The sequence below is a fragment of the Oncorhynchus mykiss genome, chromosome 2 (genome assembly GCF_057628025.1).
Source record: "Oncorhynchus mykiss isolate SJ-2025 chromosome 2, ASM5762802v1, whole genome shotgun sequence".
NCBI lineage: Eukaryota > Metazoa > Chordata > Actinopteri > Salmoniformes > Salmonidae > Oncorhynchus > Oncorhynchus mykiss.
This window is the reverse complement of record NC_143023.1, coordinates 11,158,604-11,182,500: the sequence shown is the minus strand read 5'-3', so window position 1 is coordinate 11,182,500 and position 23,897 is coordinate 11,158,604. Positions and strand designations below refer to the sequence as shown.

Genomic DNA, 23,897 nt, shown 5'->3' with positions numbered 1-23,897 from the left:
TTTGAAGGCATGTTGTGTCTCTTGTCAAAGTGAAATAGCACTATAATGGATCACTGTTGCATCCTAACAGGAGCCCTATGAGAAACAGACAGTGATTTGTCTACATAACTTGACACTGAAATCCCTGGATTGGAGCTGGACAGTGTCCAGCCCTGCTGTGTGTCTTTCAGAGAGACACCACTAGACTGGAGTATGTCAAAACCTTTACAGCTCTGATCTATTTAATGCTGTGGCCCTCTGTGCTGTCCCACCAACATGTATGGATCTGTGGACTGCATGGGTCAGCTGCTGCTTTTGGGGTGGCTGCAGCCTGTCAGTGTGGAGGTGGGGGTAGAGGACCTGACAACCGCAGGGGGCATGGAGGGTGTAGTACTAGCTGTGGTGGGGAAGGGGGTGCTCACCAAAGCACAGGGAGGGCTGAGAGCCAAAGCACAGGGAGGGCTTAGAGCCAAAGCACAGGGAGGGCTTAGAGCCAAAGCACAGGGAGGGCTGAGAGCCAAAGCATAGGGAGGGCTGAAAGCCAAAGCACAGGGAGGGCTAAGAGCCAAAGCACAGGGAGGGCTGAGAGCCAAAGCACAGGGAGGGCTTAGAGCCAAAGCACAGGGAGGGCTGAGAGCCAAAGCACAGGGAGGGCTTAGAGCCAAAGCACAGGGAGGGCTTAGAGCCAAAGCACAGGGAGGGCTGAAAGCCAAAGCACAGGGAGGGCTGAGAGCCAAAGCACAGGGAGGTATAGCATGATGATGATGATGACACAGACAGACGGACAGACAGACAGGCAGACAGACAGACGGGAGGGACCGGACAGACGGGAGGGACCAGACAGACAGACAGACAGACAGACAGACAGACAGACAGACAGACAGACAGACAGAGGGAGACAAGGGAACAGAGACACTGAGACACAGGGAGATGTGGTCAGACACACAGACAGAGCACAACAAGCACATTGAGACATGATGGAACATTGCTGAAGACAAAGCCAGCTAGGTGATAAGCTGTAAGCAGAGAGCTGGTAGAGGAACTAATGGGGGAGGAGACCAGGGTCGTCAGTGGGGGAAGACAGCAGGGTAGTCAGTGGGGGAAAACAGCAAGGTAGTCAATAAGGTGGGACAGTGTAGTCACATAAAATAGTATCTTGATAAAATAGTCCCCTGAAAAATAGTCCCTTGATAAAATAGTCTCTTGATAAAAGATTCCCTTGATAAAATAGTCTCTTGATAAAATAGTTCCCATCAATAGTCATCACAAAGTATTAGAAGAGAAATGGTGGTTATAAAATAACTTCACAGATCTTCATTGTAAAGGGTTTAAACCCTGTTTCCCATGCTTGTTCAATGAACCATAAACAATTAATGAACATGCACCTGTGGAACGGTCGTTAACACACTAACAGCTTACAGATGGTAGGCAATTAAGGTCACAGTTATGAAAACTTAGGACACTAAAGAGGCCTTTCTACTGACTCTGAAAAACACCAAAAGAAAGATGCCTAGGTTCCCTGCTCATCTGCGTGAACGTGCCTTAGGCATGCTGCAAGGAGGCATGAGGACTGCAGATGTGGCCAGGGCAATAAATTGCAGTGTCCGTCCTGAGACGCCTAAGACAGCGCTACAGGGAGACAGGATGGACAGCTGATTGTCTTCGCAGTGGCAGACCACGTGTAACAACACCTTCACAGGATCGGTACATCCGAACATCACACCTGGGGGACAGGTACAGGATGGCAACAACAACTGCTCAATTTATACCAGGAACGCACAATCCCTCCATCAGTGCTCAGTCTGTCCGCAATAGGCTGAGAGAGGCAAGACAGAGGGCTTGTAGGCATGTTGTAAGGCAACGTCGCCTATGGGCACAAACCCACCGTCACTGGACCAGGCAGGACTAGCAAAAAGTGCTCTTCACTGACGAGTCGCGGTTTTGTCTCACCAGGGGCGATGGTCGGATTCTGGTTTTATCGTCGAAGGAATGAGCGTTACACCGAGGCCTGTACTCTGGAGCGGGATCGATTTGGAGGTGGAGGGTCCGTCGTGGTCTGGGGCGGTGTGTCACAGCATCATCGGACTGAGCTTGTTGTCATTGCAGGCAATCTCAACGCTATGCGTTACAGGGAAGACATCCTCCTCCCTCATGTGGTACCCTTCCTGCAGGCTCATCCTGACATGACCCTCCAGCATGACAATGCCACCAGCCATACTGCTCATTCTGTGCGTGATTTCCAGCAAGACAGGACTGTCAGTGTTCTGCCATGGCCAGCGAAGAGCCCGGATCTCAATCCCATTGAGCACGTCTGGGATCTGGCGGATCGGAGGGTGAGGGCTAGGGCCATTCCCTCCAGAATTGTCCGGGAACTTGCAGGTGCCTTGGTGGAAGAGTGGGGTAACATCTCACAGCAAGAACTGGCAAATCTGGTGCAGTCCATGAGGAGAAGATGCAGTGCAGTACTTAATGCAGCTGGTGGCCACACCAGATACTGACTGTTACTTTTGACCCCCTCTTTGTTCAGGGACACATTTATGTTAGTCACATGTCTGTGGAACTTGTTCAGTTTATGTCTCAGTTATTGAATCTTGCTTTGTTCATACAAATATTTACAGACGTTAAGTTTTCTGAAAATAAACACAGTTGACAGTGAGAAGGCGTTTCTTTTTTTGCTGGGTTGATAAGGTGGCTGTACACAGAGCTGTTCAGTCACAGCAGCCAGCAGTGTTTGTCCATGGTGGAGACTAGTTCCTGAGAATAGGACCATGAGTTAACAATAGATAAGGCTTTAGATAAGGCGAACAGCTGCAGCAGAGAGAAAACTGGGAACAGAAATTACATTAGTATATCAGATAGAAAATGAAAGCTCTCTAAATAACATTAGAGGATGGAAGAGGTGAAGCTACGAAGAACGTTTCCCTCAGAATAATGTCTAACGGACAGACAGTCTGACCAACAGAACTGAAATTGTGGCTCCAAGCATGTAGACTCCACCGGACTCCATGTGTAATTCCTGAGGGAGTCACTGACTAAAGCCTCGAGCTTGACTGTACTGTTGTATTTATGTACAGTGTTTACAGATGTCATACCATGAAAACTCCTCTTGTAATGGGAGCAGCCAACTGACAGACTGACTGCCAAGATAGGTGTTGATGATAACGTCTGTGACCTCCTCGTGGCCAAGGCATAAAGTTGCTGTGTGTGTGTGTGTGTCTATTAATGTGCTTATGTGTGTATGTGTGTGTGTCTATTAATGTGCTTCTGTGTGTGTGTGTCTATTAATGTGCTATGTGTGTGTGTGTGTGTGTGCGTGCGTGCGTGCGTGTGTGTCTATTAATGTACTTCTGTGTGTGTATAAAAGTGTGCATGTGACTCTCTATCTGTGTGTGTGTGTGTGTGTGTGTGTGTGTGTGTGTGTGTGTGTGTGTGTGTGTGTGTGTGTGTGTGTGTGTTAGCTCTTACTTTAGGCGGCGCCTCGTCGGACCCCCCTGAGTCCCAGGACACGGAGACCTGACGTCTCATCTCCATACGTGTCCTCTCCTTCTGCTGGAGCTTCTCCTCCTCCAATATCTGACTGCAGAGAGACAGAACAAACCACTGTCACTGTGTGTGTGTGTGTGTGTGTGTGTGTGTGTGTGTGATACTATCAGACTTCAGGAGTCAGGAACATAACTATAGTTTACATCAGTTTAGCATCTCCTCAGACCTAAAGCTGTGGTGCTGTGGCTTTGAGAGGGGAGAGACGAGGATGAGAGATACGCTGGATAAACACTGTAGAGGTTATTGTACTGTACTGCTACTGTACAAGGTGACAGGCTTCCCCACTAGAATTCAAGGATGGATATTGTTGCAGCGTAGCTACAGCCACAAGGTCCATGTCCTTCACTGTTAAGTCCTGCTACGTTCTGATGGTTTTGTTTACAGAGCTGTCCTGTTAGCTGACAGGGTGGGTTTCACACAGCTGAGTACTACAACAACCTTCCCCTGTAACCAGCTACATCCTCTTGCCCTGAGCTACAGTACATAGGATGCATACCAAATGGCTCCCTATTTCCTATATAGTGCACTACTTTTGACCAGAGCTCTATGGGCCTTGTTTAAAGTAGTGCACTATAAAGGGAATAGGGAGCCATTTGAGAGTCAGACAATATGGTACACACACAGGACCTTAAGGAATACAGAGTAGGGAAAGCAGACAGCGGTCCCCCTCCACCCAGCCTGGATCTGCTACAGTGATGTTATGCCTCTGGTCCACAGCACATGGAAACCCATTGGACATGCACTAAAATAGAGGAAACTGCTCAAACACATGAACCAGCGTCCCTCCCCTCCACCCAGCCTGGATCTGCTACAGTGATGTTATGCCTCTGGTCCACAGCACATGGAAACCCATTGGACAGGCACTAAAATAGAGGAAACTGCTCAAACACATGAACCAGCGTCCCTCCCCTCCACCCAGCCTGAATCTGCTACAGTGATGTTATGCCTCTGGTCCACAGCACATGGAAACCCATTGGACAGGCACTAAAATAGAGGAAACTGCTCAAACACATGAACCAGCGTCCCTCCCCTCCACCCAGCCTGGATCTGCTACAGTGATGTTATGCCTCTGGTCCACAGCACATGGAAACCCATTGGACATGCACTAAAAGAGGGGAAACTGCTCAAACACATGAACCAGCGTCCCTCCCCTCAGACCTGCAATAGCCATTAGAGGAATAAGCCATTTATAGAAGCACACAATGAGAGGAGATGTGGGTCGACTCTACTGTACTGTTCTGTACTGTTCTACCTTTCAGCCAGCATGAACTCAGACCGCAATGTTCTGTGTTCTATCCTCCATTCTGTCATCCAATGTCCAGTCTGAACAGAATGCAGGCAATTCACTGAGCCAAACATTCTTCTGGATGCTGAGAACTCTGGAGTGTCTCCTCCCAACTAAACAAAGAACAGATATGAAGTGGAGGGTCCTCCAGCCTAAATACAGGCAATAAACTGTGTCCCATGACCTCATAGTCTCTCTCTGTCCCTCACACTCCCTCTCTCCCTTTCTGTCTCTCTCTGTCTCTGTCTTTCTCTCAGGGAGGGAGGGCTATTTGTGGAAACAGCATTAGTCCTAGCTGCCATGCTGCCTTTGTACCTCTGTTCTTTAATGCCCAGATCAGTCACTCAATATAGTCTTCATTCACAGTCACTGCTGTCCTTGTTTGTTCCTAAGGCTAGAACTGAGATGGGAAAACAATCATTTTCCCATAATGCCCCTTCATCCTGGAACATGTTTCAGAAGATTGTAAAGTTAGAGGAGTTAGTGTCTTTGCCTGTTAAGACTCTGATTGACAACACTGTTTGTGAAAACTGCAGTTGTTTCTAATCTTCAATAGTGTCTTCAACTTGTGACACTTTGTCTTTTGTGTGTATTCTGTATTTTTCTGTTTTCTGGACACGCTGCTATTCCCCTGTTTTGCCTTCTTGCCAGGTCTCCTTCGCAAAATAGGGTTTTAACCTCAATGGGTTTTACCTGGTTAAATAAAGGTTAAATTAATCAATAACTAAAACATGTGTGGTAGCAGCAGTAAATCAGACAAGAACAATGGGGACCACCTGTCCTGGTCATTCTCCAGAACACACAACACAAACCTGACCAGTCTGTTAACAAGTTACAGGCAAATGAACAAAGCCCTGTTGCCTCTAATAACAAAAGTGTTCACAGTGTTGCTGACAAAACGTTGTATAAAGTATTACTTTCTGTTGACTAGCTAATAGCTACTACCTTTAAAAACAAAATCAAACAGTCTGACAGTAACTCAACAGCATTACAATGGGAGCACACTGAATGCCATGCTAAATAACGCTCCAAACATATTCACTACTCACCAGCGTCACTTTGCTAGAGTTCCATATCATCACTGCTCAGAATAAGTCTGTGAAACTGTATTGTGAGGGTCCTGAATCAAATCCATTCCTTCACAGCCAACTACACCACTCCACATTTGCTCAAGGCAGACCTCAATAGGACATATTCAGTCAACTGAGTCACGGAGAGAAGGAGATAAGGAAGGAAAAGCCCTGACTGTTACCTTACAACAGTGGGAGTTGAGCTGCCTCTTGTGCTGCTAGAGGAACAGGAGACCATATCCACTTAGATAATCCATTAGGGGAGAGACGTCCAGTACGCATGAATCAAGTGTCCCAGAGACCAGACAGACACCCAGGCAGAGAGTCCCAGAGATCAGCCAGAGAACCAGGCAGAGAGTCCCAGAGACCAGACAGACAATCAGGCAGAGAGTCCCAGAGACCAGACAGACAACCAGGCAGAGTCCCCGAGACCAGACAGACAACCAGGCAGAGAGTCCCAGAGACCAGACAGACAACCAGGCAGAGTCACAGAGACCAGACAGACAACCAGGCAGAGAGTCCCAGAGACCAGACTGACAATCAGGCAGAGAGTCCCAGAGAACCAGGCAGAGAGGCCCAGAGACCAGACAGACAACCAGGCAGAGAGTCCCAGAGACCAGACAGACAACCAGGCAGAGAGTCCCAGAGACCTGACAGACAACCAGGCAGAGAGTCCCAGAGACCTGACAGACAACCAGGCAGAGAGTCCCAGAGACCAGACAGACAACCAGGCAGAGGGTCCCAGAGACCAGACAGACAACCAGGCAGAGAATCCCAGAGACCAGACAGACAATCAGGCAGAGAGTCCCAGAGACCAGACAGACAACCAGGCAGAGAGTCCCAGAGACCAGACAGACAACCAGGCAGAGAGTCCCAGAGACCAGACAGACAACCAGGCAGAGAGTCCCAGAGACCAGACAGACAACCAGGCAGAGAGTCCCAGAGACCAGACAGACAATCAGGCAGAGAGTCCCAGAGATCAGACAGACAACCAGGCAGAGAGTCCCAGAGACCAGACAGACAACCAGGCAGAGAGTCCCAGAGACCAGACAGACAACCAGGCAGAGTCCCAGAGACCAGACAAACAACCAGGCAGAGAGTCCCAGAAACAAGGGTCTATTAGAACTGGAACAGCATTCAGTCAATAAAATAGTCTTCACAAGAGAACAGAATGGGGGACTCAGTCTGTTCAGTCCAGATCAGCTGCCTCCCCCCCATGCCTTCCCTTTTACTCTACTGGGCTACTCAGGCAGCGGGTTGCACTTGGCATCTGTCCAATAAATGCGCAGGCAGGCGGGTGCGTGGGCGGTTGGCTTGTTAAAAGATTGGACGCTGAATTGAAGCCCTCCGCTGTGGAGCCGAGATAGAGGCTGGAGAAGATGTCTCGGTGACGGTGAACTGAAGCACTCCGCTGTAGAGCCGAGATCGAGGCTGGAGAAGATGTCTTGTGACGGTGAGGTTAAAGCAGCGCTAGTGCCAAGCCTGCCGATCTGGCAAGATGTGGTCAAGAAACCAGACAGACACAGTCTCTCAGGTCAGATCAGTGCAGAGCAGAGAGAACGGCTCAGGATCAGAGGCAGAAGGTTTGGACAGCCCTCTTTTCCATGGGACTTAATAATACCGTCCCCTCAGAGTTCTCCTCTCACAGTGAGACTAGTTGGAGTCATATCTACCATGTAAGGGTATATGACAGTGGTACCATGTAAGGGTATATGACAGTGGTCCCATGTAAGGGTATATTACAGTGGTCCCATGTAAGGGTATATGACAGTGGTACCATGTAAGGGTATATTACAGTGGTCCCATGTAAGGGTATATAACAGTGGTACCATGTAAGGGTATATGACAGTGGTACCATGTAAGGGTATATGACAGTGGTACCATGTAAGGGTATATTACAGTGGTACCATGTAAGGGTATATGACAGTGGTACCATGTAAGGGTATATGACAGTGGTCCCATGTAAGGGTATATTACAGTGGTCCCATGTAAGGGTATATTACAGTGGTACCATGTAAGGGTATATGACAGTGGTACCATGTAAGGGTATATTACAGTGGTCCCATGTAAGGGTATATAACAGTGGTACCATGTAAGGGTATATGACAGTGGTACCATGTAAGGGTATATGACAGTGGTACCATGTAAGGGTATATTACAGTGGTACCATGTAAGGGTATATGACAGTGGTACCATGTAAGGGTATATTAAAGTGGTACCATGTAAGGGTATATGACAGTGGTACCATGTAAGGGTATATGACAGTGGTACCATGTAAGGGTATATGACAGTGGTACCATGTAAGGGTATATTACAATGGTACCATGTAAGGGTATATTACAGTGGGACCATGTAAGGGTATATGACAGTGGTACCATGTAAGGGTATATGACAGTGGAACCATGTAAGGGTATATGACAATGGCACCATGTAAGGGTATATGACAATAGCACCATGTAAGGGTATATGACAGTGGTACCATGTAAGGTTATATGACAGTGGTACCATGTAAGGGTATATTACAGTGGTACCATGTAAGGGTATATGACAGTGGTACCATGTAAGGGTATATGACAGTGGTACCATGTAAGGGTATATGACAATGGCACCATGTAAGGGTATATGACAGTGGTACCATGTAAGGGTATATTACAGTGGTACCATGTAAGGGTATATGACAGTGGTACCATGTAAGGGTATATGACAGTGGTACCATGTAAGGGTATATGACAGTGGTCCCATGTAAGGGTATATGACAGTGGTCCCATGTAAGGGTATATGACAGTGGTACCATGTAAGGGTATATTACAGTGGTACCATGTAAGGGTATATGACAGTGGTACCATGTAAGGGTATATGACAGTGGTCCCATGTAAGGGTATATGACAGTGGTCCCATGTAAGGGTATATGACAGTGGTACCATGTAAGGGTATATTACAGTGGTACCATGTAAGGGTATATGACAGTGGTACCATGTAAGGGTATATGACAGTGGTACCATGTAAGGGTATATGACAGTGGTATCATGTAAGGGTATATGACAGTGGTCCCATGTAAGGGTATATGACAGTGGTACCATGTAAGGGTATATGACAGTGGTACCATGTAAGGGTATATGACAGTGGTACCATGTAAGGGTATATGACAGTGGTACCATGTAAGGGTATATTACAGTGGTACCATGTAAGGGTATATGACAGTGGTACCATGTAAGGGTATATGACAGTGGTACCATGTAAGGGTATATGACAGTGGTACCATGTAAGGGTATATGACAGTGGTACCATGTAAGGGTATATGACAGTGGTACCATGTAAGGGTATATGACAGTGGTACCATGTAAGGGTATATGACAGTGGTACCATGTAAGGGTATATGACAGTGGTCCCATGTAAGGGTATATGACAATGGTCCCATGTAAGGGTATTTGACAGTGGTACCATGTAAGGGTATATGACAGTGGTCCCATGTAAGGGTATATTACAGTGGTCCCATGTAAGGGTATATTACAGTGGTACCATGTAAGGGTATATGACAGTGGTACCATGTAAGGGTATATGACAGTGGTACCATGTAAGGGTATATAACAGTGGTATCATGTAAGGGTATATGACAGTGGTCCCATGTAAGGGTATATGACAGTGGTACCATGTAAGGGTATATTACAGTGGTACCATGTAAGGGTATATGACAGTGGTACCATGTAAGGGTATATGACAGTGGTACCATGTAAGGGTATATTACAGTGGTACCATGTAAGGGTATATGACAGTGGTACCATGTAAGGGTATATGACAGTGGTACCATGTAAGGGTATATGACAGTGGTACCATGTAAGGGTATATAACAGTGGTATCATGTAAGGGTATATTACAGTGGTACCATGTAAGGGTATATGACAGTGGTACCATGTAAGGGTATATGACAATGGCACCATGTAAGGGTATATGACAGTGGTACCATGTAAGGGTATATGACAGTGGTACCATGTAAGGGTATATGACAGTGGTACCATGTAAGGGTATATGACAGTGGTACCATGTAAGGGTATATGACAGTGGTACCATGTAAGGGTATATGACAGTGGTACCATGTAAGGGTATATTACAGTGGTACCATGTAAGGGTATATTACAGTGGTACCATGTAAGGGTATGTGACAGTGGTACCATGTAAGGGTATATGACAGTGGTACCATGTAAGGGTATATGACAGTGGTACCATGTAAGGGTATATTACAGTGGTACCATGTAAGGGTATATGACAGTGGTACCATGTAAGGGTATATGACAGTGGTACCATGTAAGGGTATATGACAGTGGTACCATGTAAGGGTATACGACAGTGGTACCATGTAAGGGTATATTACAGTGGTACCATGTAAGGGTATATGATAGTGGTACCATGTAAGGGTATATGACAGTGGTACCATGTAAGGGTATATGACAGTGGCACCATGTAAGGGTATATGACAGTGGTACCATGTAAGGGTATATGACAGTGGTACCATGTAAGGGTATATGACAGTGGTACCATGTAAGGGTATATTACAATGGTACCATGTAAGGGTATATGACAGTGGTACCATGTAAGGGTATATTACAGTGGTCCCATGTAAGGGTATATGACAGTGGTCCCATGTAAGGGTATATGACAGTGGTACCATGTAAGGGTATATTACAGTGGTACCATGTAAGGGTATATGACAGTGGTACCATGTAAGGGTATATGACAGTGGTACCATGTAAGGGTATATGACAGTGGTACCATGTAAGGGTATATGACAGTGGTCCCATGTAAGGGTATATGACAGTGGTACCATGTAAGGGTATATGACAGTGGTACCATGTAAGGGTATATGACAGTGGTACCATGTAAGGGTATATGACAGTGGTACCATGTAAGGGTATATGACAGTGGTACCATGTAAGGGTATATTACAGTGGTACCATGTAAGGGTATATGACAGTGGTACCATGTAAGGGTATATGACAGTGGTACCATGTAAGGGTATATGACAGTGGTACCATGTAAGGGTATATGACAGTGGTACCATGTAAGGGTATATTACAGTGGTACCATGTAAGGGTATATGACAGTGGTACCATGTAAGGGTATATGACAGTGGTACCATGTAAGGGTATATGACAGTGGTACCATGTAAGGGTATATTACAGTGGTACCATGTAAGGGTATATGACAGTGGTACCATGTAAGGGTATATTACAGTGGTACCATGTAAGGGTATATGACAGTGGTACCATGTAAGGGTATATGACAGTGGTACCATGTAAGGGTATATGACAGTGGTACCATGTAAGGGTATATGACAGTGGTACCATGTAAGGGTATATGACAGTGGTACCATGTAAGGGTATATGACAGTGGTATCATGTAAGGGTATATTACAGTGGTACCATGCAAGGGTATATGACAGTGGTACCATGTAAGGGTATATGACAGTGGTCCCATGTAAGGGTATATGACAGTGGTACCATGTAAGGGTATATGACAGTGGTCCCATGTAAGGGTATATGACAGTGGTACCATGTAAGGGTATATTACAGTGGCACCATACATTATTAAATACAAATACACACTTAAGCAGCAATAAGGGAGATTCATGTTTGTTATGACTGGTTCTGTATCTGAGGTCCATTGTTTTCATACAGCTAAAGAGCCTGCCTTAGTATTGTGTGTGTGTGTGTGTGTGCACGCACACGCGCATACACGCACACGCACACACACACACACACGTGCACACACACACATACATACACACACACACGCACACAGACACACCCCCTTCTGGCAGCTGTGCTCCCTAATTTATATGATGACATAAAACAAGTCTCAACCAACGAACCCCACATCAAATGCCTTTCAAGGGCCTGGCTTTTCATATAAAGAGTATTAAGAGTGTAAATATTGACATGGTTTCCAGGACACAGCCCTCTCTTCCATGCTGCTGGAGCACCAGAACATGACCGATGTGGTGGGACTTAGGAAGACAAGTAGAAAGTGGAGGTGTGACTCATGCTGAGTTTTAAACAGGATAATAAAAGCACAGCACTCTTATTTTCCGACATGTCTTGTCTGTGTAAACCAAGGCCACTGTGATGGGAGACAGCATGGCAGGCAGCAGCACAGCTCACACAGATACAGCAGCTACAGGTCTGTTCTATAGCAGTCCCTGATGGAAAGGAGACGGATCCCTACGTCATGGGGTGAAGTTAAACTACTTCCTCGTGGCCCCAGGGTATCTTACCTGGACATCCAGATGCCTAGCAACACGAGCCTGAGCCTGCATGGAAATGACTGACACAAAAACCCTACCCTGTCAATGAAGGGAAAATGTCCAGCATTGCATCAGAGGGGAATTCAAAGGCAGTTACAAGGGTGTCTGTCTAGACTTTTCTTGTGAAGGATTACCTGAAGGTGCTTTCCTCACCACTATTACATACTGACCTTTCTTGTGAAGGATTACCTGAAGGTGCTTTCCTCACCACTATTACATACTGACCTTTCTTGTGAAGGATTACCTGAAGGTGCTTTCCTCACCACTATTACATACTGACCTTTCTTGTGAAGGATTACCTGAAGGTGCTTTCCTCACCACTATTACATACTGACCTTTCTTGTGAAGGATTACCTGAAGGTGCTTTCCTCACCACTATTACATACTGACCTTTCTTGTGAAGGATTACCTGAAGGTGCTTTCCTCACCACTATTACATACTGACCTTTCTTGTGAAGGATTACCTGAAGGTGCTTTCCTCACCACTATTACATACTGACCTTTCTTGTGAAGGATTACATGAAGGTGCTTTCCTCACCACTATTACATACTGACCTTTCTTGTGAAGGATTACATGAAGGTGCTTTCCTCACCACTATTACATACTGACCTTTCTTGTGAAGGATTACCTGAAGGTGCTTTCCTCACCACTATTACATACTGACCTTTCTTGTGAAGGATTACCTGAAGGTGCTTTCCTCACCACTATTACATACTGACCTTTCTTGTGAAGGATTACCTGAAGGTGCTTTCCTCACCACTATTACATACTGACCTTTCTTGTGAAGGATTACCTGAAGGTGCTTTCCTCACCACTATTACATACTGACCTTTCTGTAACTGCTACATTCATGTTTGGACATTTAAATAAATGATATATCCCCATTGTTGTTGAAGAATATAACTTCTGAACACGTCAAGAGCTTTAGTTCACCCATCAATACCGAACATATTGTTTCACTTCATTGTATTTAAACAATGTAATTGTTAACACTGTATAGATTCAAAAACATGGTTCAAACTGATATCATGGATGGTCAGTCCTTGTATCCATAGCTCTGTCTTATGAATGTGAGTGAGATTACAATTCTCTAGCCTCGTTCCTCAGCTGTTTACCAAAACAGTGGCCGGTGGCCATTTGTAATTGTCCCTTTCACTACGTCCTTAATAAACCTGGGTCAGACACATTTCAAACACTTGAGCTCCACTCAATATAGTTTTCCCCATAAAATGAAACCAATAGAATAGTCCCCAAAACTCCAAGCTAAATCAAATGCACAGGTCTGACTCCCTCACCAATGGAAACCGAAGGATAGAAGGTGAGGGTAGGGCCCTGGCACTGTCCCTCTCAGTTACGATACCAACAATGAGGTCATCCCAGACAGGAAGTGGGACAGACGGGCACGGTCTGACAAGTCAGAGCTACTGAGAGGGTCATCACTGGTCACCACAGCCACAAAGCCATAAACCCCACCTATTTCAACAATTTCTCTTCTTATAATGTGATTTCAAACCTTAACCCTAACCTTACCACACAACCTGATGCCGAACACTAACCTTAAATTAAGAACAAAAAGCACATTTTTTTCATGAATTTTATAGCCAATTCTGACTTTGTTTCTGTGCTATCTAGTAGAAACCAACAGAGGGATTTCCCTATGTATCATGCCACCCAGAGGTGTGACTGATCTCAACTGAATCACAGCACCCAAAACACCATGAAGACAAGTGTCAGCCAGAGGTGTGACTGATCTCAACTGAATCACAGCACCCAAAACACCATGAAGCCAAGTGTCAGCCAGAGGTGTGACTGATCTCAACTGAATCACAGCACCCAAAACACCATGAAGCCAAGTGTCAGTCAGAGGTGTGACTGATCTCAACTGAATCACAGCACCCAAAACACCATGAAGCCAAGTGTCAGCCAGAGGTGTGACTGACCTCAACTGAATCACAGCACCCAAAACACCATGAAGACAAGTGTCAGCCAGAGGTGTGACTGACCTCAACTGAATCACAGCACCCAAAACACCATGAAGACAAGTGTCAGCCAGAGGTGTGACTGATCTCAACTGAATCACAGCACCCAAAACACCATGAAGACAAGTGTCAGCCAGAGGTGTGACTGACCTCAACTGAATCACAATACCCAAAACACCATGAAGACAAGTGTCAGCCAGAGGTGTGACTGATCTCAACTGAATCACAGCACCCAAAACACCATGAAGCCAAGTGTCAGCCAGAGGTGTGACTGATCTCAACTGAATCACAGCACCCAAAACACCATGAAGACAAGTGTCAGCCAGAGGTGTGACTGATCTCAACTGAATCACAGCACCCAAAACACCATGGAGCCAAGTGTCAGCCAGAGAACTGGGCATTTAATACAGTATATCTACTTGTACAAACAAGCCAGTCAATTCCACCTTCAACGATTGAAATGTGTGGATGCTTTGGTGCCATCTAGTGACCAAGAATGAAAATCTATCTAGATGGGGTCGGCAACAGGTGGCCTGTTTAAAAATATATATATTTTCGCTATCTATTTAATTCAGGAAATCTGTTTCCAAGTAGTCTCACAAATTAAAAAAGAGACGTGATCGTGTTTCAACATAATAAAGGTATGAAATTATTGTTATTTTTAAATGCAACCTCTTTTTGGGCTTAGTTGTGGTCAATTTGCAGTGTACAAATTATTAGAATTATTAGACAACCCCTGACCCCCCGACACTCTCTATGAGAAACTTTTGGAATTGGAATTTCAGTTCACTTCCTGAACTGACTCAATTAATACAATGGAATGAACTCCAACCCTGATAGATATGCATTATTGTTCCTCCACAGTCAATGAACCTCAGTTCAGATCTTATGACATTGTAGTTGTAGGAGATAGTCTTCAAGGTATGATAACGCACCATGCACTACAGCAATGTACATGCAGATAGACCGACTGACGGCCATACCTGAGCTGGGCTTTGAGCTCTGTGAAGCAGGGTCTCTTGCTAGGGTCGTAAGCCCAGCACTTGGTCATCAGGCTGTACAGGGTAGGGGGGCAGTTGTGGGGCATGGCCAGACGCTCTCCGTTCTCTATCCGGCCGATGACATCGTTGTTCTTCACCCCCTGGAAGGGTTTGACTCCGTAGATGAGGATCTCCCACATACACACACCTGAAGTACAGAGAAACATATATATATATATTTAAACCCTAATTTATCAGCTAATAACATACAGCCTTGAACTTAAAAGTTGTAGAGCACTGTTTGATAAGTACTGTATAAATTCCCATACTCACCAAACATCCACACGTCACTGGCTGAGGTAAAGCGTCTGAAGTTAATAGACTCTGGTGCCATCCATTTGATAGGCAGTTTCCCTTTGGAGGCTGGGAGGAGAGGTGAAAGCAGGACTTTGATTTTTTGTGATCAAATGTTTTTATTGTGATTGATTAGACAGGTACACATGAACAATGCAACACTTCCCCTCCCACAGGACTTCCCTAAGCCATAGTTAGATGAGTGGTTCACAATAGCAGTCTCACAGAGTCATATGCTGATGAAAAGAGCTGTTGAGTTTCTTTGACTCGCCCCATGCATACGTGCAACAGATATTTCCATGTTTATAATGTCCATGAATGACAGCAGCCACAGCTGTCTGCTTAAAGAGTGAGGAGCCTAATGAATGACTTACTGATAACATAAACAGCAGAAAGTGATCTCCTCTGGTATGCTGACTGTGGACAGTTAGTCTCCAGAACAAATTAAACTCCTACCTTTGTAATAGGAGCTGTCCTCCATGTATCGAGACAAGCCAAAGTCTCCCAGTTTAACACAGTCCACTGAGGATACCAGCACGTTCCTGGCAGCTATATCCCTTCAAGACGCAGACATGGTTACAATGGAGAAGAGAAGAGTAGTGTGTTTACAGGAAACACACCAAAGCCATATTAATAAGGCTAGATTGGGTTGAGGGCTTACCTATGTACAAACCGCTTGCTCTCCAGGTAGGAAAGTGCTGTGCTTAGCTGGAAAGCATAGAGAATCAGTGATGCCAAGTCGAGGTTGTATTTTCTCACTTGCAGGAAGGAGCGTAGCTGTAAAGATGGAAGAGAAAACAAAAGATAATACTCACTTTAGCATGTACATTACATACAGGGATGGTTTAATGCAGGAGCTTCCTGGGGCTGAAGCCCCTGGGCACAGGCCTGTTGGGGGCCCAAGAGAGGAAAAAAACATTTAAAAATGTATAATAATAATAAAGGAGATATATACAGTATTTATAAATATGTAGTATATATTTTGAGTGTAGACAGCCTGATGCCGTTCTGCTAATCATCAGATGGAGGGAGGAGAAGAGGTAGGGGGTGCCATGTGGGTAACTGGGGGCCCTGCCTTGATTGGGTACCTAATGAATTTAACAAAAAATAAAATAATAAACTGCATAATAAATAAATGTGACTGGTCAATTGTGTAAGTCAGGGGCTGGGACAAAACTTTTTTAGTATTATTATAATACTTTTTTATCCAACCACAGGAGCCCGCTCTCAATGTTCAAAATACACCAGAGAGCACAATTTCAGGAAACTAGGCGTCGCTACTACACAGGAGAGTAAACTTTTTTTTATTATAAAAATGTGTTTTTTGGCAGAAATGCCTTCTGGAACATGTGAACTTTCATGTGCCTTAATAACAAACTTGTATACTATCTCTATCTGTAAATACGAAAAAATGGTTAAATTACAAGCCTAGTTAGTTTAGCCACAGAAAAAGCCAGCAACCTCCTTACTACTTGGCTGAGATAATGAGTGGGCTGGACATGCCGAGAGATGAGTTCAGACTGGTCTGCCATGTATCATGCTTCTGTCTATAACATAAAGCGGTCAGTATGTGTAGGTAATCCATTCTAACTGGACTATTTTGAAAGATATTGCATAGTAGAACTGTATAAGTGTTGTTCTCCACTTTCCGGAGGCCCGAGTTTTGAAATCAGTGGAATTAGAGTATGATAGCTAAGGAGACGGAAAAGATTCTGGCGTTTGATTGCAAATATGCAGACTGAGTTGAAAAGAGAACACACAGAAGGCTGCTGTATAAAACACCTGTCTCTGGAGTACATCTTCAAACTAAGGGCAACCATGGCATCTGTGACAGAGAGGGAGAAGCGTCTATCCATGCATACGGGTAAGGTAGTCTAGCTGGCTACATTTTCAGATATTGCACATTTCTAATTTAGTCAGAAAGTCGTTTTAATTTCAAGTTAAAGTGTACTGTTAGCTAACTAGCTAACGTTAGCTGGCTGGCTAGCTAACGTTACGTGTATGATCTGTGTAGTTATATTATTCGTATCACAGAGCCAAATGCATTGCTAGTTATAGCCTAATGTTATCTAGCTAACATTGAACCTGGTTGGTTAGCTGCCTGCAGATTCATGCAGGGTATTAACGTTATGAGTTGGGATTATGGCTCATTGTTTAGCTAGCTAACTACATGTCTAAACAAAAGACTGCACTATGCAAGTAACGATTTCAAAGTTCATGGTGTCAATGCGACAACTGTTGATAGACGTAGCTGATAAATTCGCTCTGGCTATCTACTCCGATTTCAGATCACTCTTGTCTCAGTGTGCCAGAGCGCAGAATAACTGACGAATTTACGAACGCTCAACACCAATTGTATATAGCCCGTGTCAGTAAACGTTGGCAAAAAAGCGTGATTAAATTATTGCCAGCAGCACAGTTGCAGTCACCAATGCTCTGGGTAACATAAAAGCAGCCTAACCAGCTCTGCTAGTGCCAGTAAAATGGTCAGAGTGAACTGTTCTCTCATTTGTGTCTGAAAGTAGCTAGCCAACATTAGCCAGTTAGCTTGGGTGCTTGACTGCTGATGTTAGGTCAGAAGCTTGGATCAACCCTACTCCTCGGCTAGACCATCCAGTGTGCGCTCTGAACGTTCCTAGAGCGAAACGCTCTGAATTTGCGAATGTACAACCTGACAACGCTGAGTTTACAAATGCCCAGAGTGCACTCTAGGCACACTCTGGCAGTCCAGATTACATTTATGAACACGCAGTATAAACCAGCCTTTAGTCTTGAAATCTTTGGTTGTTTAGTACATGGCCTCACGTGAATCCTTAAAGAGATGGGACAGGCAAAGGCTTAAAGAGGGTGTGAACAATGCTGAATGGGTGTAGACAAAGAAGAAAGAAACAAAGAAAAGCTCCCCAGTAGGTACCAAAACATTAAGGGCCATTTTCTCAAAAGTGAGGTTACAAGTTTATCAACTTTCAAAACAGAATTACTTTCCCTTTGTTTCTCAACTGTAGTGTATGATATATGATTTTCTAGCTCTGAGTCTCTACTTTTATCCAAAGTAAAAAACACAATTTCTAATTTTGCTACATAAAACCTGTCGATTAAGTTTTATCACAAGCACATACAGGTAGCTTATCTGCCAACATAAAGGAAACACCAACATAAAGTGGGACACCACGAGCTGCCAGAACAGCTTCAATGCGCCTTGGCATAGATTCTACAAGTGGACCTAAACCATGCCAGGAAATTGCTATGCCTACAGTCGGGAAGGCTGCAGTTAGAGCGACAAATATAGGCTACAGCTTGTTGTGGCCATAGACATATAATCCATAGAAGGGGTTTTGGAACCTCTTACACTGGCAATTTGACTGTTAAACTCATTTAAAAATATATATTTATTTAATCTTTATTTAACTAGGCAAGTCGGTTAAAGAACAAATTCTTATTTTCAATGACGGCCTACACCGGCCAAATCCAGGCGATGCTGGGCCAATTGTGCTCCGCCCTATGTGACTCCCAATCACAGGCTGTGATACAGCCTGGAATCGAATCAGGGTGTCTGTAGTGACGCCTCAAGCACTGAGATGCAGGGCCTTATACCGCTGCGCCACTCGGGAGCCCTAATGGGTACACTAGCGATGGGTGCCAGGGAACTGACATCTATGGATTATATTTCTATGGTTGGTTGCGGATGTCAGTTTGCCTTTTACAGATTTCAAAATACAATCACTGGAAAAACGTATATTTTGGAAAGAAAAAAAACACATTTCATGTATGGATGACTCATAGTGAAGACTGGGTTCGTGCAGATAACCAACAATTTACGACGTTTGGAATGAGACTAACGTGAGGTAAAGTAAATAATTCATTAATTCGAAGACTAATTGATCAGATATAAAATATCTGAAAAGTTATATTAGGAAATTATAACTTTGTAATCTGAATAATTTCCTTGGTGCCCCGACTTCCTAGTTAATTACAGTTACATGATTAATCAGTTGATCGTGTAATATTAATTACAGAGAATCTTTGATAAAAACAATAAGTCTTCAATTTAATGATAGTAAAGACATGACAATAGCCTATGGCTTCATCTTCATCATTAGGGGAGTCAGTGTGTCACTGGACATTACATTTAGTAGCCTACTGTGATATATATACTGTATTACCTCCTGATAATGTACAATCTGTGTGTCGCTTCATTGGCCTGGGCTATTGTTTGTTGTGAATTCCAGACCAGATTGATCTCAGTTTGTCAGTCAGAGTAGACACTGTTTTCAGTCATTTGTGTGGTATTAAAAAATATTGTGCTAATGTCTTCTGTCATGCAAATGACATAGAAATGCATGAAATGTGTTTTTTTAAATCCTCATGTGTGGAAATTCTAAAAACATCTCTGCTCAACTGTAGCCTATGCCACATGCCAAATGTTATTCTGGCTTTAGGGCCTCTTTCTTCAACAGTAAATGTAACACGCTTCCAATTGCATCTTTGTTCATGGATTTGTTTACAGAAAATGATGGTGTACCGGGAAGGAAGGGCTATAGAAAAAACAAAGCCTGGGGCCTATGATTCCTTAATCTGACCCTGATCACATATAACATAGACTGCCTTCTACAGTGTACTGGTTAAACCTCGAAATTGAACCTTGAATGTGATGCCTCTATCCACCACTAGATGGCCATCCCTAACAGCTGAAACCATGTGAAAGGTAGAAGTACCATCCAAGACTAAATGGGTGAAAAAAATCTAAAAACTCAAATTACAGTACTCTTCAGCATGATCCATAGGTTACTGTTACAGAGCCTGAGGTCATCACTGTTAAACTGATTTCTGTATTAAAGGTACTTCCTGTATTAAAGCACTGTATTGTGTGTGTGTTCTGTACCTCTCCCAGTGTACACAGCTCCATGATGATCCACACGGGGTTTTCTGTGATCACTCCAATCAGCTTCACTATGTGGGGGTGGTCAAACTGACGCATGGTCACTGCATGGGGACAACATGCACAGACACACACACACACACACACACACACAGTCTATTCACTGTAATTGAATAGACCAGGGATTAGCTAGGCTACGGTTTATAGAATCAGGTTACTTACTGTATGTAGGGCGAAAAGGTAGAGTGGAAAATGAAGACTGATTATATAGTGGATTAATATTCATGTTGATAATAAATATCAAGGCTGTTATGAAGGAAGCAGGTCCATGTTTACAGTGGGCTATTTTAGGATGACTTTAGATGACTCAAACCGCCATCTTTGTTTTTACTCAGATAACATGTCATCAACCCTGCTCCTGCTGAGCACCCCGTGTGGAGAGCAGAGGACAGGAGAGGAGAAGGGAGGAGGGGAGAGAGGAAGGGAGAGAGGAGGGGAGGAGAGGCTGGGGTTAGAGGAGAGGAGGGGGCAGGAGGACAGGAGAGGACAGGAGAGGAAGAGAGTAGAAGGGAGGAGGGGACAAGAGAGGAGAAGGGAGGAGGGGAGAGAGGAAGGGATAGAGGAGGGGAGGAGAGGCTGGGATTAGAGGAGAGGAGGGGACAGGAGGGGAGGAGAGGAGGGGAGGAGGAGACAGGAGAGGAAGAGAGGAGAAGGAAGGACGGGACAGGAGAGGAAGGGAGGAGGGGAGAGAGGAAGGGATAGAGGAGGGGAGGAGAGGCTGGGATTAGAGGAGAGGAGGGGACAGGAGGGGAGGAGGGGACAGGAGAGGAGGGGAGGAGAGGACAGAAGAGGAGGGGAGGAAGTTTACAGTGGTGATGTGCTATTTGATGTGTTTTAGAGTAGTGTGTGTGTGTGTGTGTTTGGATTTTGTCTCTCTGTGTGTGTGCGTCCATGTGTGTAGTGTTAGAGAGAGAGAGTGTGTGGGGGCATGCACGCATGTGTGTGTCTCAGACTTCAGCAAGGGAAGGGAAGGGGTGTGTGTTGCACGTGGGAAATCAGCAGGACTGTACTAGTGTAAACCCACTTTCTCAAAACCCATCCCTCTCTAAAGCGGTGTTCTGTCCTCCCCAGTCCCCCTGCAGCCTCCACACATTCCTGCTGTGTTTTCATACATGGGGTTAAACTCAGTCCCACCTTGTCTGGGCATTTCATCTGGATAAAGGAGCCTTTCTCTCTATCAGAACCACTGGAGCTGAATACCAGTCTTCTGCTGTTCAAAAACCCACTGGAGCTGAAGACCAGTCTTCTGCTGTTCAAAAACCCACTGGAGCTGAAGACCAGTCTTCTGCTGTTCAAAAACCCACTGGAGCTGAAGACCAGTCTTCTGCTGTTCAAAAACCCACTGCTACACTTGCGTCACAAATGGCACCCTAATCCTTATAAAGTGCAATATATATGAAATAGGGTGCCATTTGGGATGCATCCTAAATCTCTGCATGTGGTAGCCCTAAAAAGGTAGAAATATCTGTCTGAGATTGCTATGCTGAGAATGCGCCCTAGACGCAAACTAAAAGGTAATGTGTTCAACCCTCAGTAGTATACACACAACTGATGTATGAAGAGCAAGAGGTCGTATGTGCTGTGATCAAGAAGGACGACAGGAGGAGGTGTGTTACTTACAAGCTTCTTGTAAGAACTTCTCCCTGACACTATCAGAGGTGCAGTTCTTACACGTCTTGATGGCCACAGACAGAGCAGGGTTTTCCTACAGAGAGAAATAAAACATCAGAAAATGGTCCTTTAAATAAATCAAGCCTAACAGGATTGTGTCTTGTTTTTCCACAAATGTGTAGGCTCCCTATTCCCTATGTAGAGCATTTCATTTGAACAGGGCCCATAGGGATACCCATAGGGCTCTGGTCAAAAGCAGTTGGCTAAATAGGGAATAGGGAGCCATTTGGGACACAAACTAGGCCTACCGGGCTCATGTAGACTCCCTGGTGGACGTCCCCGAATTGTCCCTCTCCGATACAGCGACCCAGCTCAATCCTCTGTCTCTGAATCTCATAGTCCCTGGCTGGATACAACACACAGCATTAGACACACTGACTTTATAATCTCATAGTCCCTGGCTGGATACAACACACAGCATTAGTCACAATGACTTTATAATCTCATAGTCCCTGGCTGGATACAACACACAGCATTAGTCACAATGACTTTATAATCTCATAGTCCCTGGCTGGATACAACACACAGCATTAGACACACTGACTTTATAATCTCATAGTCCCTGGCTGGATACAACACACAGCATTAGACACACTGACTTTATAATCTCATAGTCCCTGGCTGGATACAACACACAGCATTAGTCACAATGACTTTATAATCTCATAGTCCCTGGCTGGATACAACACACAGCATTAGTCACAATTACTTTATAATCTCATAGTCCCTGGCTGGATACAACACAGCATTAGTCACACTGACTGTATAATATCATAGTCCCTGGCTGGATACAACACACAGCATTAGTCACAATGACTTTATAATCTCATAGTCCCTGGCTGGATACAACACACAGCATTAGTCACAATGACTGTATAATCTCATAGTCCCTGGCTGGATACAACACAGCATTAGACACACTGACTTTATAATCTCATAGTCCCTGGCTGGATACAACACACAGCATTATACACACTGACTGTAGAATCTCATAGTCCCTGGCTGGGTACAACACACAGCATTAGTCACACTGACTGTATAATCTCATAGTCCCTGGCTGGGTACAACACACAGCATTAGACACACTGACTTTATAATCTCATAGTCCCTGGCTGGATACAACACAGCATTAGACACACTGACTTTATAATCTCATAGTCCCTGGCTGGATACAACACACAGCATTAGACACACTGACTGTATAATATCATAGTCCCTGGCTGGATACAACACAGCATTAGACACACTGACTTTATAATCTCATAGTCCCTGGCTGGGTACAACACACAGCATTAGACACACTGACTGTATAATCTCATAGTCCCTGGCTGGATACAACACAGCATTAGACACACTGACTGTATAATCTCATAGTCCCTGGCTGGATACAACACAGCATTAGACACACTGACTTTATAATCTCATAGTCCCTGGCTGGGTACAACACACAGCATTAGACACACTGACTGTATAATCTCATAGTCCCTGGCTGGATACAACACAGCATTAGACACACTGACTTTATAATCTCATAGTCCCTGGCTGGATACAACACACAGCATTAGTCACAATGACTTTATAATCTCATAGTCCCTGGCTGGATACAACACACAGCATTAGTCACACTGACTGTATAATATCATAGTCCCTGGCTGGATACAACACAGCATTAGACACACTGACTTTATAATCTCATAGTCCCTGGCTGGATACAACACACAGCATTAGTCACAATGACTTTATAATCTCATAGTCCCTGGCTGGATACAACACACAGCATTAGTCACAATGACTTTAT

At 44.6% G+C, this 23,897-nt stretch overlaps 1 protein-coding gene across 16 annotated transcripts in view; it reads right to left on the bottom strand.

Moving 5' to 3' along the window:
- Window positions 1-23,897, bottom strand: part of LOC110507293 (focal adhesion kinase 1) — a 149,110-nt gene that overhangs the window by 17,418 nt on the left and 107,795 nt on the right. For all 16 annotated transcript variants that reach the window (XR_016484031.1, XR_016484033.1, XR_016484029.1 and 13 more), the window contains 8 exons: window positions 22,348-22,445; window positions 22,049-22,133; window positions 20,372-20,472; window positions 16,151-16,266; window positions 15,946-16,046; window positions 15,469-15,558; window positions 15,139-15,343; window positions 3,445-3,556 (listed from right to left, as the gene is read on the bottom strand). Coding sequence is in view for 10 of the 16 variants with exons in the window: in XM_090188521.1 (XP_090044647.1) it covers window positions 3,445-3,556; window positions 15,139-15,343; window positions 15,469-15,558; window positions 15,946-16,046; window positions 16,151-16,266; window positions 20,372-20,472; window positions 22,049-22,133; window positions 22,348-22,445 (908 nt within the window). In the remaining 6 variants the exon portion in view is untranslated. The remainder of the gene's footprint in view (window positions 1-3,444; window positions 3,557-15,138; window positions 15,344-15,468; window positions 15,559-15,945; window positions 16,047-16,150; window positions 16,267-20,371; window positions 20,473-22,048; window positions 22,134-22,347; window positions 22,446-23,897) is intronic.